At 54.4% G+C, this 14,303-nt stretch overlaps 1 protein-coding gene across 5 annotated transcripts in view; it reads left to right on the top strand.

The window, feature by feature from the left end:
- The window catches only part of FMNL3 (formin like 3), a 52,508-nt gene that overhangs the window by 36,619 nt on the left and 1,586 nt on the right, over positions 1-14,303 (top strand). Inside the window, exons 6-26 of one of the 5 annotated variants that reach the window (XM_046643581.1) lie at positions 2,601-2,753; positions 3,970-4,078; positions 4,267-4,343; positions 4,701-4,794; positions 5,878-5,952; positions 6,557-6,667; positions 6,985-7,131; positions 7,527-7,628; positions 8,629-8,908; positions 9,566-9,634; positions 9,724-9,848; positions 10,048-10,250; positions 10,994-11,228; positions 11,372-11,440; positions 11,570-11,650; positions 11,752-11,881; positions 12,545-12,705; positions 13,015-13,116; positions 13,452-13,544; positions 13,836-13,959; positions 14,090-14,206. In XM_046643581.1, coding sequence (XP_046499537.1) covers positions 2,601-2,753; positions 3,970-4,078; positions 4,267-4,343; positions 4,701-4,794; positions 5,878-5,952; positions 6,557-6,667; positions 6,985-7,131; positions 7,527-7,628; positions 8,629-8,908; positions 9,566-9,634; positions 9,724-9,848; positions 10,048-10,250; positions 10,994-11,228; positions 11,372-11,440; positions 11,570-11,650; positions 11,752-11,881; positions 12,545-12,705; positions 13,015-13,116; positions 13,452-13,544; positions 13,836-13,959; positions 14,090-14,181 — 2,632 coding nt within the window. In that variant the 3' untranslated portion in view covers positions 14,182-14,206. Of the gene's footprint in view, positions 1-2,600; positions 2,754-3,969; positions 4,079-4,266; positions 4,344-4,700; positions 4,795-5,877; positions 5,953-6,556; positions 6,668-6,981; positions 7,132-7,526; positions 7,629-8,628; positions 8,909-9,565; positions 9,635-9,723; positions 9,849-10,047; positions 10,251-10,993; positions 11,229-11,371; positions 11,441-11,569; positions 11,651-11,751; positions 11,882-12,544; positions 12,706-13,014; positions 13,117-13,451; positions 13,545-13,835; positions 13,960-14,089; positions 14,207-14,303 lie in introns of all 5 variants that reach the window. The other 4 variants (XM_046643562.1, XM_046643572.1, XM_046643590.1 and 1 more) reach the window with 4 other exon arrangements.

Consider the following 14,303-nt stretch of genomic DNA (forward strand, 5'->3'; position numbering starts at 1 on the left):
CCAGGAGGGAGGAGCCCAGGCAGCCAAGGGAATGTCTGGGGTCAGTGAGGAATACCAGGTGGCTGGAGCAGAAGGTACATTTTGGGGAGCAGGAGGAGAGAGATGTGGAAAGGGAGCTCAGAATCAGAACCCAAAGGATCCAGGCTCCCAGCTGGGAGCATTCCAAGGAAACGTCCTGGCTCCTGGGAGAGATGCCTGGTGGGAGTCATTTGCCTTGGGAGAGTTGAGTCTTCAAGAAGTTCCTGTGGGTCTCCAGAAATGAAAGGGTTACTCCAGGTCATTGCTGAAGAGCCCCAGGAGCAGTGAGCTTGGCCTTTGACCCAGACTGAAAATGGAGCATTTTGGAGACTTTGTCAAGCAGGCTTGGAGGCAGCCAGATGAGAAGGCAGTGCAGGGTAGTGGAAGGAACGAAGGCTTTAATATGACAAGCAGGCTGTGGGTCTCAGTTCTGTTCTTTACTCCTTTGTGACCTCAGGCAAGTTTGCATCCTCTTATATAAAAAGGGATGTGTATTCCAGGGCTGTTGTAAGGATTAGATGATAATATGTGTAAAGTACTTGGTAGTGTTTGGAACGTACTAAGTCTACACTTTATTGTTAATATTATTCGAGGTGGTGTGCCCTACCATAATTACCTGACTCTATGGAAAGAAGGAGTATAGATCATTCACAGGATGACCAAGGCACTCAGATTTATACCTAAGACTTAAGTCAGCCCTAGGGTGACCAGTTGTCCTGTTTTGCCCATGAATTTCCCCAATGAATTTCCCCAGTTTTAGCACTGAAAGTCCCGAGTCCTGGGGAACTCCCCAGTCTCAGGACTCAGCCCTAGCCTCAACTTTCACTTTTCTTGCTACTGTCCTTGCCCCATTGGATGTTCTCCTTTGTCCAGCAGGTTTTCAGTCTCATCTCCTTAGGGGTGCAAACTAACACCTCTCCTAGGTTTGGCCTCTCTGTCACCTTTCCCAGGTCCCTTCCTGTTAAAACCAAGAGTAGCCCACTCCCCATGTGCGTCCCTGTAGACGTCGTGCCTTGTGATCCTCCTATCCCTTTAAAAACAACTCTTTTTATAGAAAGAAATGAAAAACATTTGCTGAAGTGATTTTTTAAAAATTCAGAGCTTTTATAGTAAAAAGATGTATTTCTTTTTTCCAAATAAGCCTATCTCATTTGAAAAGCAAACAAATCCCAGCTGCTCTAAACCAAAATACGCTGGAACCTTAGTATTGTAGTGTCCACGGCAGTGCCTTTGACTCTGTTTTGAAAAGAAAGACTCGAGCAGGGGGTGGAGAAGAGAGAGTGTGTGTTTTGGGGAAGGGTTGAGAGGAAAAGGGTGAAGCCAAATGGAGTTTGCGTGAAGGTATCTATTTGTAAACTGCATGTACCAGTGCTAGGGGTACTGATGGAAGGAAGCCACTGGCAAGCTGTTTCCCTGTTAGCGAGGCTCCTCTGGTGTATACTTGAGAGCCCCATTAAACATCTGATCCTCAGGACTCTGAAGCCTGCTCCTGCTTCCTTTGGAACATTCAGGCATCTGCAGATAATCGCTTCCTATTTCAGAAAGACTCGGCCTCTGTGCCTTTGACCCCGGGGCTCTGCATGTCTGAGCAGAAGCCTCCTTGTGGGAAAGAGCCTGTGGGAGATGCTTGCCCAGTCCTTAGTGACCTACGGGGGGAAGTGGACAGGAAAGAGGAATGGGGCTTGTTTCTCAGAGCGGGTATATCCCGATGTAGGGATATGTAAAAGAGAAGGCCCCGTGGGTTTGTGATCTTGAGCTGTCCTCCTTACCCTGGCCACACTCACAGACTGCTGATGTAGGAGATATCTGGTCCCAGAAGCAGGAAGTGACAAACAGAGAAACCATCCCAACTCCTAAGGTGTTGGGACCCCTAAGGACTCCTGGGACTCTTAGGGATGAAGGAACCCATTCTACACTGTTGACTTGTGATTTCTTCCCCCAGGGAAGCTGAAGCCCAAGGAACCTCTATACCACAAAAACCTAGAAGCCTCAAATAGAACCACAGAAAACCCAGTCTGTGGTGGGGCCGTGGTGCTCCTCCTGAGCATAGGGGACTGTCCCTCTCTGAGTTTGCTAGGATACCCATTCTCTTCCATTTAGACCTGCCCTCATGAGCCCAACCCAGAACTAGCAAGACCTGCAGTTGGCCTGTTCCCGACTACCCTCCCATGGGGCAGATTCTCCATGGGGAGCCACAGCTGCTCTGAGCTGTCCCATCTAAGGCTGAGAGTGCAGCCTCTCAGCTACGCAGGCTAAGACTACCAGCTCCTCACGTCCCTTTGGGCCCATGGGGAGGTCATTCCTCCTGGAATCGGCTGGCCAGTGGGAGCAGCAGCTGGCCTCCATCAGCATTCCTATCTTCTCCGATCCCCCTTCTCGTTGCTGCCTGTGCCTGCTCTGCCCTTGTCCTTTGTCAGTAGCTGTCCCGACCAGGGTTAGGTCTCTGCTGCCCAGTTCTGCTTTCTCTTCTTGCTGCCCTTGCTTCTTGTCCTCGAGGTCTAAAGGGCAAGGGGTGAGCTCGCCAGGGGGCTTGGCACTGAATTTCTCCTGTGTGTGCGCTTGTGTGTCCTTTCCTGCTCCAGGTTTGACTTTGAGGGTCTAGAGAGTGGTGACGATGGTGCATTCGACAAGCTCCGGTCCTGGAGCAGGTCCATTGAGGACCTGCAGCCACCCAGCGCCCTGTCAGCCCCCTTCACCAACAGCCTCGCTCGCTCCGCGCGCCAGTCTGTGCTCCGGTATGTGCTCGCGCTCTGCCCGCTGCCTCCCACCCTAGCCCCAGTCCAAGTCTTGGGTAACAGCGCTGAGTGCTCATGCTCCTCCCTCCACTCTTGCTTCCAGGCTCAGCTCTCTTGCCCTCTGCCTGCCAGTCTGTCTCTGGTCTGTCCTCTCTGTCTCCTTGACTCTGCCCAGCGATCTGTCCTGGGTAAGTACATCACCCTCAGCTGTGCCCACCCCATCTGGGGTTCCAGCTCTCCCCTCTCCTCACCCCCTCTCTGGAGGCCCCTCCATTCTTATTCTCACTCTGCTATTCCTCCCAGCCTCTCGGACAGGGCTTGTCCTCCCCCAGCTCTTTGGTCTTCACCAGGTGGTCCAGCTCCTGCCCTCATATCTGTGTCCCTCTGGCTCTACACTCTGCCCCATCAGCTGCCCGGAACCAGCTCCCACACAGCCTGCCTGCTGCTCACCTTCCCTTCACGTCTTCCTTTAGGCCTTTCTCTTCAAGGCCGCAATGTGTTCATTTGTCTGCAGTGTCTTAAGAGCTATCCTGCCCAGAGGCAGGTAGTTGGACCGGATGACTTCTCAGAGCCCCTCCTACCCTGGGAGGCTTTCCTCTGGGTCCTGTGGCCCTTCCTGTGGTCTCATCTCTCATGGCCATGCTTTTCTCCTGGTTTCCTGTGGATTTTGTCCCCCTGACACTGCTCCTCATCCTAATCATGCATGAGCAGACACCATTTGTGTTTTCTCCTTCTTTCATGAAACATCACTGAGGGGTGCAAACCAAATGTAGCCCCTGGTACTCGTAAAGCCTTTGGGATCTGCTCTGCCTTTTCTGGGACATAGAAGTAGGATAGGAGCCAACATGCTCCTGACCTCAGGAATGTGTGGAAGATGGCAGCACCTGGAAGGAGAAGGAGCGAAGGCCTAAAGGAATATCTCCCTGGACTTGTCTCAAGGATTAGAAAGGCCTACACACCTACTGTTGTATTTTGGAGGATCTCTGGGCTGAGGATGGTTTGGGCACTGATTATAAACTGTAATCCCGTAGTTACTGACAAAGACCTGTTCCATGGAGGTGAAACAGCTGAGCGCCCTGCCTCCTGCACCCTGTCTCTCTGGGCTGGTGGCACAAGGTCCATTTTCCCACTGTTCTGCTGCTGCTGAGGGGCATCCTGCTGTCTGGGTGATGGTGAGTCCTCCTGGAACCTTCACCAGCAGCCCATTCTCCCCCAGGTATAGCACCCTCCCTGGGCGCAGGGCCCTGAAGAACTCCCGCCTGGTGAGCCAGAAGGATGATGTCCACGTCTGTATCCTTTGTCTCAGAGCCATCATGAACTATCAGGTAAGGGGGCAGCACTAGCCGTGGATGCTCTGCCTCTTCTGCCTCATCTGCCAAACCAGGAGAGCTAGGAGGGCACCAGCTTGTAGAAGACAAGTGTGCTGGTGGGCCTGCAGTCGAGGAGATTGGGCTGGGATCTGCCTTCCTCACCAGCAAGGTCTCCCCTCCTTCTGTCCTTTCCCTTGCTACAGTATGGATTCAATCTGGTCATGTCCCACCCCCACGCTGTCAATGAGATTGCTCTCAGTCTCAACAACAAGAATCCAAGGTGAGTCCCTTCCCTCCCCTTTCCTCCCTGCTCTGCCCTGGGCTCTGGAGATCTGGGCTCCACTGGTCCTTGATAAGAAGTCCTGCCTGGCCTTGGGGTCCTGTGGCCTATGTCAGGGCCTCAGTTTGGCTCCCTCACTTCTGCTGGAGGAGAAGGAGTGTCCCTTGCTTGCCTCTGGTCTGCACAGCTTGGTGAGAGAGCAGGCCTTCCTGCCCCTGCCTCTTTCCCAAGCCCACCCTCTCCCCCTTACTGCCGAGGCTGTCTCCACTCTCTGAAAGGAGTCACCCAGTAGTTGAAGTGAGCTGTGATGGCCAGGGTGGGGAGCTAGGGTGTTGATTTTCCCTCTTCACCCCTTAGGACGAAAGCCCTTGTCTTGGAGCTCCTGGCAGCTGTGTGTTTGGTGCGGGGTGGTCACGAAATCATTCTTGCTGCCTTTGACAATTTCAAAGAGGTCAGTCTCCTGCGTTCATGTGTGTGTGTGTATTTGGTGGGGAGGAGGTGGGAGCCAGGTAGGTGAGCACCTTTCCTGCCATTTCATACATGCCAGTGATTTGAACATCCCAGTGCCTTAGCTAAGTAGCCTGCCCCCCTGCCTTTTTTTTAAACCAAAACCAGAACTTCAGTCTTACCAGATCTTGTGCCAGGAAAGCTCCTGACTGGCCAAATCAGGATGCCCTCAGATAGTTGAGGGCTATAGTCCAGGGGTCCTAACCTGGCCAGGCATCAGAGTACCTGAAGAGCTTGTTAACCATGCAGACCCCTGGGAGGCCTAGGTGTTTATTTTTACCAGGCTCCCCAGGTGGTTCTGAGGCAGTGAACCCACTGGTAGAACTCAAGGCAGATGTGTTTGCAGTGAGAGGAGAAGGCAAACAAGGATCCTCCTGGGTTGTTGGCTGTTATTGGTGAGGGGATAGGGAGCTCCTACTTGGAATTTCCCCAGCCTCTGGGCTTACCTCTGAAACCCCCATCTGCTTGAACATAGGATTCCTCGACATCCAGCCACAGCTGCTGGTTCCACCCCTTCCTCCTCTTTGGACCTCTTCCCTAGCATCTATTGTTCGAGCCAGGAAATGGCTTTTCCTCCTTGAAGCCAGAGGCTCAGAGGGGTCTCTGGATCCCCCTCAGCACAGGATCTTTCCTGCACTTTGGCCTCTCTCCTGCATCCCTACTAGGACCTCAGCCTCCCTCCTGAGCCATGGCCTCCAACCTTCCTCCGGCCTTCCTTCAATAACTTGGCAACACCAGACGCCTGTCTTTCTTCTTGGCCTACCCTCAGAAGCACCTAAAGCCCAGACTAAGAGCACAGGCTTTACTGAGCTCCCTTAGCAAGTTGGTGGAGGACCAGGGACCCAGGGCACATGTCAGATCCCAGGCTTTCCTCTGTCATGTCCCAAATGGGCCATTGCATAGATAGAGTTGCTGTTAAACCTGGTCTGAACCAGTCCCTTTGCTATGATGTTCCTGGGAGCCAGGGCTCAGGGGCTCGGGTTCTGCATCAGACAGATCTTTTCACTGAGAAAGTTTGCATGTTTAGGTATGCAAGGAGCTGCACCGCTTTGAGAAGTTGATGGAGTATTTCCGGAATGAGGACAGCAACATCGACTTCATGGTGAGGAGCTGGGCCTGGGTCAGGCACATGCCCAGTAGGGCCACATGCGCCTTGAGAACAGGGGCCAGGCTGACAGTGTATTTTGATATTCTGTGTAGAACCTAGAATGATTCTCTCTACTGAGAAAATGCTCCTTGTCCATTTGCCTACCTTGGAGAACTTTTAGAAACTTCAGGACAGTGTCATTTGTGTGTCTCTGCCTCCTTTCCCCCTTTTTGTGGTCTTATTGTCCCTGATTTGGGTCCTCTCTGAGCTACTTTCCTTTTCCCAAGCTCTTGCTCTAGCTTCTCTTTCCTTCCGTCTAGGGTCTTCAGCTAAGTAGAGTTTTCTCAAGAAATACCTGCTGATGTGCAGAGGAATTTGGAGAGATGTATCTCCATTTACATCTGTTTATCGTGTCAACTTACTTGTCATCATACACTGAACATTAACATTTTTTAAGTTAAAATACTCTTATTGCTCCCAGAAAGACTTAACTCTTTTAGTTCACTCTTTTTTATTATCCAGCTAGTGATGATGGTTCTAACAGCTGCCTACCCTCCCTGTCTCTTGGGTCTCTCCTTGCCCTTCTGGTCTCTGCCCCTCTGGGCTGCTGCTTCTCCAGGTGGCCTGCATGCAGTTTATCAACATCGTGGTGCATTCGGTGGAGGATATGAACTTCCGGGTCCATCTACAGTATGAATTTACCAAGCTGGGGCTGGAGGAGTTCCTGCAGGTGAGCTGGGCTAGAGTCCTCACAGGGTGAGGAGCTTTGGGGCAGAGGACCAGCTTAGCCCTAGCACAAAGGGTTTTTCTTTCACAAGAGCCTAGTCTTGGATGCTCCTGGAACCCTGCCTGTCTTCTATGGCCTGGGAGTCTGGTCCTCCTGCAGAAGGCTCCCCAGTCAGGCAGCTCCATTGGGTGAGAATCTGGCATGGCTGCAGTGGGAACTCCCTGGCTCTTGTGCTCCAGGAAGTGATTGTGGAGGGTGATAAGGACTAGGTCTTTCTCAGGTGGCTCCCCAACTACACTCTCTCTGCTTTTCCCCAGAAGTCAAGGCACACAGAGAGCGAGAAGCTACAGGTGCAGATCCAGGCATACCTGGACAACGTGTTTGATGTGGGCGGTTTGTTGGAGGATGCTGAGACCAAGAATGTGGCCCTGGAGAAGGTGGAGGAGCTGGAGGAGCATGTGTCCCATGTAAGTGGCCCTCCTTTGCTGCCAGAACCACTGTTGAGAGTGGGGAGAGGATGGGGACATCTGAGTTCCAGGAATCCTGAACTGACCCACTTGCCTCCAGATTGAGCCCAGGGAAGCCTTAGAACCTCCCGAGGCTCTCTAGAGCATGCTCTAGCTGAGACACTGGTTCATCCACAGATCGGAACGTGCACTGACTTCCAGGGCTGGGCGTGAGGTGGCCTCAGGCTCAAGAGTCAGATGTGATCATTTGTCTTATGTCTATTTCAAGCATTCTCAGGCCCTAAACCCACAGGAGTGATGTAGGGAAGCCACCAGGCCAAGCTGCCTTTAGAGCCTGCGTCCTGATGGGTTCAGGCTTTAAGGCCAGCCCTGAACCTGCCTTTCCCATCCTGCAGCTCACAGAGAAGCTTCTGGACCTAGAGAACGAGAACATGATGCGTGTGGCGGAGCTAGAGAAACAGCTGCTGCAGCGGGAGAAGGAACTGGAGAGTATCAAGGTACCAAGTAATCTGGGGAAGGGAGTCCCTGACTGGTACTGGGTGCCAGGGCCTGGAGATCTTGCTTTTCTTTCCTGAGTTATCACAAGTCCTCAGGAATCCAGATCTTGATTCAACCTTGAGGCACTCAGATGAGGGTGGGCTGATGATTATGCCCCATTTTTAGTTGAAGAGGGAACCTGAAGCTGGAGTGGGCTAGACACACACAGAAGAGGGTGGGAGCAGATGGGGCACCCATGGGCACCTCCTCCTACTGGCCTGGCCCGTTGCTTTTCCCGCCCCTGCACCTCCACGTGCTGCCCCCTGCCCTGCGTCATGAGCAGGCCTGGAATAGCCCAGGTACTCGGAGCCATTTATTAGGATATCCCCCAGGTATCCTAAATTGGGAGAGCAGGGGTTCCTCATATTTCAGTGTCTTAGCTCTCCCTCACCTAACTTTTTGTTAATTGTAAAAATCATGCCCCAACTTACTTTTTCTTCCAGAGGAATACAGTTACACTTGTTCTGTTGAGCTCAATATACATCTGTCGAGCTAACAGTCTGACGCACTGTATTAGAAGTATGGAGGGTACAGAGCTGGCTAAGGCAGGGTCTTGTCCTTAGGGGCCTTCCAATTGAGTGATTATACAAGGCCAAATGAAATGAGAGCAGTGGCGAGGCACAGAGGGCTGAGAGCAGCCCTAGCTGGCTGCTGGTGGATCAAGGAGGGTTTTCAGGGGCATCCTTCTACCTGTGCCCTGAGAGACCAGTGAGACTAAGGTTGGAGTGGAGAGGAAGGACATTTTAGGGTGCCAGCTGGGCAGGCCAGCTCTTCTGCTCACCTCTTGTTCTGCTGCATTCCAGCTTTGCCTGGTCCCCACCTGGGTTTCTGCCACTCTGTCTCTTGGCACCCTCCCAGAGACCCTAGTTGAGAGACCCTTGGATAGGAAGGCTCCCTCCTAAGGACAATGACTGCTGTGCCTTCAGCCCACTCTCCTTAATGGTGCTGTCTGCCCAATAGGAGACCTACGAGAACACAAGCCACCAGGTACACACCCTGCGGCGGCTGATTAAAGAGAAGGAGGAGGCCTTCCAGCGCCGATGCCACTTGGAGCCCAGTGCCCGGGGCCTGGAGTCGGTGGGCAGCGAGGCTCTGGCCCGGGTAGGCCCTGTGGAGCTGAGTGAGGGCATGCCACCCTCAGACCTGGACCTTCTGGCTCCAGCCCCACCCCCTGAGGAGGCCCTACCTCTGCCTCCACCACCAGCTCCTCCCTTGCCCCCACCGCCTCCCCCCTTACCAGGTAAGCAGGACCCTGGGAGCTGGGAAGGGTAGCCTCCTTGTGGGGCTAGACCAGAACCCCAACAGCAGTGTCTTCCCCAGGGAGAGGGCTGAGGGGGAGCTAGAATCTGAGGAAGACTCAAGTTACTAGGCAAGGGATGTCTAAGGGCAGACGTGGATCTGTTTTTGTTTTTGTTTTAAGATTTTATTTTTCCCTTTTCTCCCCAAAGCCCCCCAGTACGTAGTTGTATATTTTTAGTTGTGGGTCCTTCTAGTTGTGGCATGTGGAATGCCGCCTCAGCATGGCTTGATGAGTGGTGCCATGTCCGCGCCCGGCATCCAAACCAGCAAAACCCTCGGCCACTGAAGTGGAGCGCACGAACTTAACCACTCGGCCCCCGGGCCGGCCCCCATGGATCTGTTTTAAAGAGCATAAAGATGCTGCTCCTGATTCCTCTGAAGACAGCCGAGGAGAGGGCTTAGACCAAAGCAGGAGAGAGTGGGTCAGAGACTAGCAAGACCTGTCCCTGTCAGAGTTAGGACCCCTGGGAGCCACTCAGGCAGGGGATTCATGTAGCCTTCTTTCCTGAGAATCTTTAAGGACAGGTAGGGTGGACAGAGAGGAGGCACCTCTGAAGAGTCACTTGGCCCCTGGGTCACTGTGCCCTTCTTTCCCCAGACAAGTGTCCCCCAGCCCCACCCCTCCCTGGCGCTGCTCCCTCTGTGGTGTTGACAGTAGGCCTGTCAGGTGAGTGCTCTCAGGGCTCTGGGCTGGGCTAGTGGGACCAAGGGAGTATGTCCTCGGCCCCTGCCTCATTGATCCTCCTTTCAAACTAGCCATTCGCATCAAGAAACCTATCAAGACCAAGTTCCGGCTGCCTGTCTTCAACTGGACAGCATTGAAACCCAACCAGATCAGTGGCACTGTCTTCAGTGAACTTGATGATGAGAAGATCTTGGAGGTAGAGGGGCCTAGGGCCCTGAGGGGTGGGGTTGGGGGCTGGGGTCCAGGTTGCCCTTGTAGCCAGATCTCCTGGCCTTGGAAAAGCCCTCAGACTCAGCCCTTCATGAACCAGAGATGAGCCAATGCTGGGCATGCTGTCAGGGGGTCCTCTAGTAGTATGAGGCCACAGCATTTTCCCTTCTCGTCATCTTGGCCAGGACCTGGACCTGGATAAGTTTGAAGAACTGTTCAAGACGAAAGCCCAGGGCCCTGCCCTTGACCTCATCTGCTCCAAGAACAAGACAGCACAAAAGGCTGCCAGCAAAGTGACCCTGTTGGAAGCCAATCGTGCCAAGAACCTGGCCATCACCCTACGCAAGGCTGGCCGCTCAGCTGAGGAGATCTGCAGGGCTATCCACATGTGAGACTCCCACTGACCTGGCCCTGGTTCCCAGCCAGTTGGCAACCTAATTCTCCACCTAGGCACCTAGCTTTCCCTGGATTCCAGAGAATCAACAGAACTGCCTCACACCCATCAGTCATCCACTGGCTTGGCCAGAAGTTACTGCTTCCATGCTCTTGCAGGCACTGTGTGGGTGCTGGAAATTCAGCCCAGACCTTCACTCAAGGCGCTCCCAGTCTAGTGGGAACAGTCCAGTAACACTGGGTGATAACCACCAAGGTGGCAGAGGTATAGGCAGCTTTGGAACAGGGAAGGCCAGGTAGGTGAGCTTGGTGATCAAGGAAGGCTTTCCAGAGGAGGTGATGTCCCACCTGCGACCTGAAGTATATAAAGTGCAGTTCAGGGCTTGGAGGGAGAAGCAGGGTGCCCTAGATACTGAAAATGGCTGTGGCTTTAGTGTAAAGAAGGGAGTAGGAGAGACAGGGTAGGTAGAGAGGTGAGTAGAAGTCTTGCAGGCTGGGCCTCCTAAGCCATGCTCAGGTGTTGACTTCTGCCCGGGAATGGAGGAAAGACATGAAGGGTTTTTCAACAGGGCATGAAATGTCACTGGTGCTATGACAGACGAGGCAATGAGTCCTCTGCCTCTGGCTGTATCCTGCTCACAGCTCCCACCCTCAGTCTTTCTAGGAGCTAGAGAATAAAAGGATGATGGATAATGTGGACAAATTTGAGACCTGAGTTCATTCCTCCTTCCTACACAGGTTTGACCTACAGACACTACCGGTGGACTTTGTGGAGTGCCTGATGCGCTTCCTGCCCACAGAGGCTGAGGTGAAGCTGCTGCGGCAGTATGAGCGGGAGCGGCAGCCCCTGGATGAGCTGGCAGCTGAGGACCGCTTCATGTTGCTCTTCAGCAAGGTGGAGCGGCTGACGCAGCGAATGGCTGGCATGGCCTTCCTGGGCAACTTCCAGGACAACCTGCAGATGCTCACACCGGTACAGCCCCCGCCCAACTCATGGGTCTCTGCAGCTACTGTCCGCCTGCTAGTTACCTCCCTGCCCTACCAGTCCTTCCAGCCCCTCACTCACTCGGCCCCATCCTGGCCTGGGGTTACTTAGCTCTTCATCTTGCCTTCCAGCAACTCAATGCCATCATTGCAGCCTCTGCCTCTGTCAAGTCCTCACAGAAGCTGAAGCAGATGTTGGAGGTGGGGAGAGGTTGCAGATGGGGGTGCTGGTGGTTCCCAGGTCCTGGGTGGGGGCCTGGGGCTATACAGAGAGGAAGAAGGAGCCCTCAGGGTTTGGCCTGACCTCCTACCATGTATTTTTTTGGGCAGATCATACTTGCTCTGGGGAATTACATGAACAGCAGCAAGCGGGGAGCTGTGTATGGCTTCAAGCTCCAGAGCCTGGATCTGGTAAGATGGTGGCGGCAACATGGGGCCAGGAAGCCTGAAGGGGCAGCAGCTGTGGATCCAGGGGTTTAGCCCTCTCACATTGCCCCGACCCCCTCTCCTAGCTGCTGGACACCAAGTCCACTGACAGGAAGATGACACTGCTGCATTTCATTGCCTTGACGGTGAAGGAGAAATACCCAGACCTGGCTACCTTCTGGCACGAGCTGCACTTTGTGGAGAAGGCGGCAGCAGGTGAGGGCAGCCTGGCCCGGTGAGCCTGCCCTCATGCCCAGCCCAGGACAATTCCAGGAAGCTATGAGCAGAGGGAACACTTGAGTCCTTTTGTTGCTGGCTTTTGTTATCTTCTTTCTGACCACTTCAAAGCTTTCCAGTGGGGCCATAGGCAGGGGCCACCCCAGAAGGAGCCTTCCTGCAGGCACAGCCCTTCCCTGGGTGCAGTGGGAGCAGGCAGAGGAAGGGCAGCAGTGACTCTTTGCTCGCAGCTCCCTTAGGCTGGCCCTGGAGACTGCATTTCTCTATGATGTATGTGAAGTGCTTAGAAAAACCATAAAGTCCCCCACAGCCATAAGCTAGTTGTTATTTCTGCCCCACTGGTGGAAACAGGCAGGCCTGCGGCAGCTGTTTTGGAAACCAGCAGTCTCTCTGGCTTGCCTTCCTTTGCTACCTTGCTCTTTGGGGTCAAGAGCTCACAGCCTCCATTCCTTTTCCTTTGCCCATGTGACAGCCTGGCTGGCTTGGTGTGCCCCTGTCAACATGGGTGGCTCAGGCAGCAGAAGCATGACAAGCTGAGTGAGCCATGCAGAGGGGGAGGGCCAGAGTTTGCTATACCCCTAGGCTGGGAGGTGGGCATGTTAGGCCCTGGGCAGGCCTCAACCCAGGCTCTGGTGACTACAGTGTCCCTGGAGAACGTGCTGCTGGATGTGAAGGAGCTGGGCCGGGGCATGGAGTTGATTCGGCGGGAGTGCAGCATACATGACAACAGCGTCCTTCGGAACTTCCTCAGCACCAATGAAGGCAAACTGGACAAGCTCCAGCGCGACGCCAAGACAGCTGAGGCAAGCACAGGGTGGAGGCGGGTGGGAGCAGCCAGGGCCAAGGCACTGTGCCCCTCTAGGTGGGCTTAGTTCTGGTTTTTGGATCAAAGAACTTTTATCAAGCGGCTGGCTGGCTGTGTGTGGAGGACAGGGGGCGTTGGGGGTGGCAGGCCGCTGTCTCTAGAGACATGCACTCTAGGGAGCTTTGGGAGCCTGGGCTTTTCCAGTCGGCAGGGGCTGGGGCTACTTTCTGTGGGCCTCCTGTCCCTGGTGGGGAGCCGGGCTTCTCCTTCCCTGCCAGCTGACTCCTTCTGCCCACCCCTTCCCCAGGAGGCCTACAATGCAGTTGTGCGCTACTTCGGTGAGAGTCCCAAGACCACACCTCCTTCTGTATTCTTCCCAGTATTTGTCCGATTCATTCGTTCGTATAAGGTAAGTGGAAGAGAGGCTTTTAAAGAGGAGGCTGTCTGAGAGAAAACTGGTGGGGGAGAGAGGGCTGGACTTCAAGTCTGGCCTTTTCCGTCTCCTCCTCTGAGTCCTGGGAGGGAGCGTGGAAGCTGGCCACAGGCCTCTTAGCTGTGAACTGGTGGGCAGGGTGGGGGCCCAGGCTCTTCCTGTCATTGTTTGGGCAGGAAGTGCCCTTCCAAAGGGTGGCCACCTGGGGTTGCTGGTCCCACTGCCACCCACTCTCCACCCTCAGTGTCAGCCCCTCCCCTCACAGCCTGTGTGAGACTCATCCCGCCCTACCCCCCAACAACGGTTCTTAGGAAGCAGAACAAGAGAACGAAGCTCGAAAGAAGCAAGAGGAGGTAATGCGGGAGAAGCAGCTGGCTCAGGAAGCCAAGAAACTGGATGCCAAGGTAGGTGGGACCAAGAGCTGGGGCCTGGAGAACAGGGCAAAGGATTAGGAGAGGGTGGAGCAGAGAGCTCGAGAGGAGATGGAAAACTGGAGCCCACAGACCACCCCAGAGGGCCTGAGGCTAGAGTCCAGAGGGATGGAGAGCGGGGCTTTGGGAGCTGATTCCAAGGCAACGATGGGGGCTAGGCTGCCATGCACAACCAAAGGCATCCTCAGACTCCGTCTTGAGGCAGGAACGAACCCCAAGGTAGGTTAGTTGTGATTCCCTCCTCTTTCAAATGCTCTGCTCTAGACCCCATCCCAGCGGAACAAGTGGCAACAGCAGGAGCTAATTGCAGAGTTGAGGCGGCGCCAGGCCAAGGAGCACCGGCCTGTTTACGAGGGGAAGGATGGTACCATTGAGGACATCATCACAGGTGGGGCCTTTTCCCTTCCTGGGGCCCGGCCACTGGGCCCAGCTCCCAAATCCCCACCTTACCCCTTCGGACCCTTCTCTTACCCTACACCCATGCGGCCTGACCACTGTGTCTCTCTCCTGGGCCACAGTGCTGAAGAGTGTCCCTTTCACGGCCCGTACTGCCAAGAGGGGCTCACGCTTCTTCTGCGATGCAGCCCACCATGATGAGTCAAACTGTTAACCCCCAAGGCTGGGGCCCTTGCCAGGTACTGGGCACCACAGCTGCCTCCTCTGCATGCCCACCTCCCAGGACTCCTGCTGGGGCCCAGAGGCACCTCCTCCCCTGCATGACTTGGAACTATC

The sequence above is a fragment of the Equus quagga genome, chromosome 1 (assembly GCF_021613505.1).
Source record: "Equus quagga isolate Etosha38 chromosome 1, UCLA_HA_Equagga_1.0, whole genome shotgun sequence".
In the NCBI taxonomy this organism is placed as follows: domain Eukaryota; kingdom Metazoa; phylum Chordata; class Mammalia; order Perissodactyla; family Equidae; genus Equus; species Equus quagga.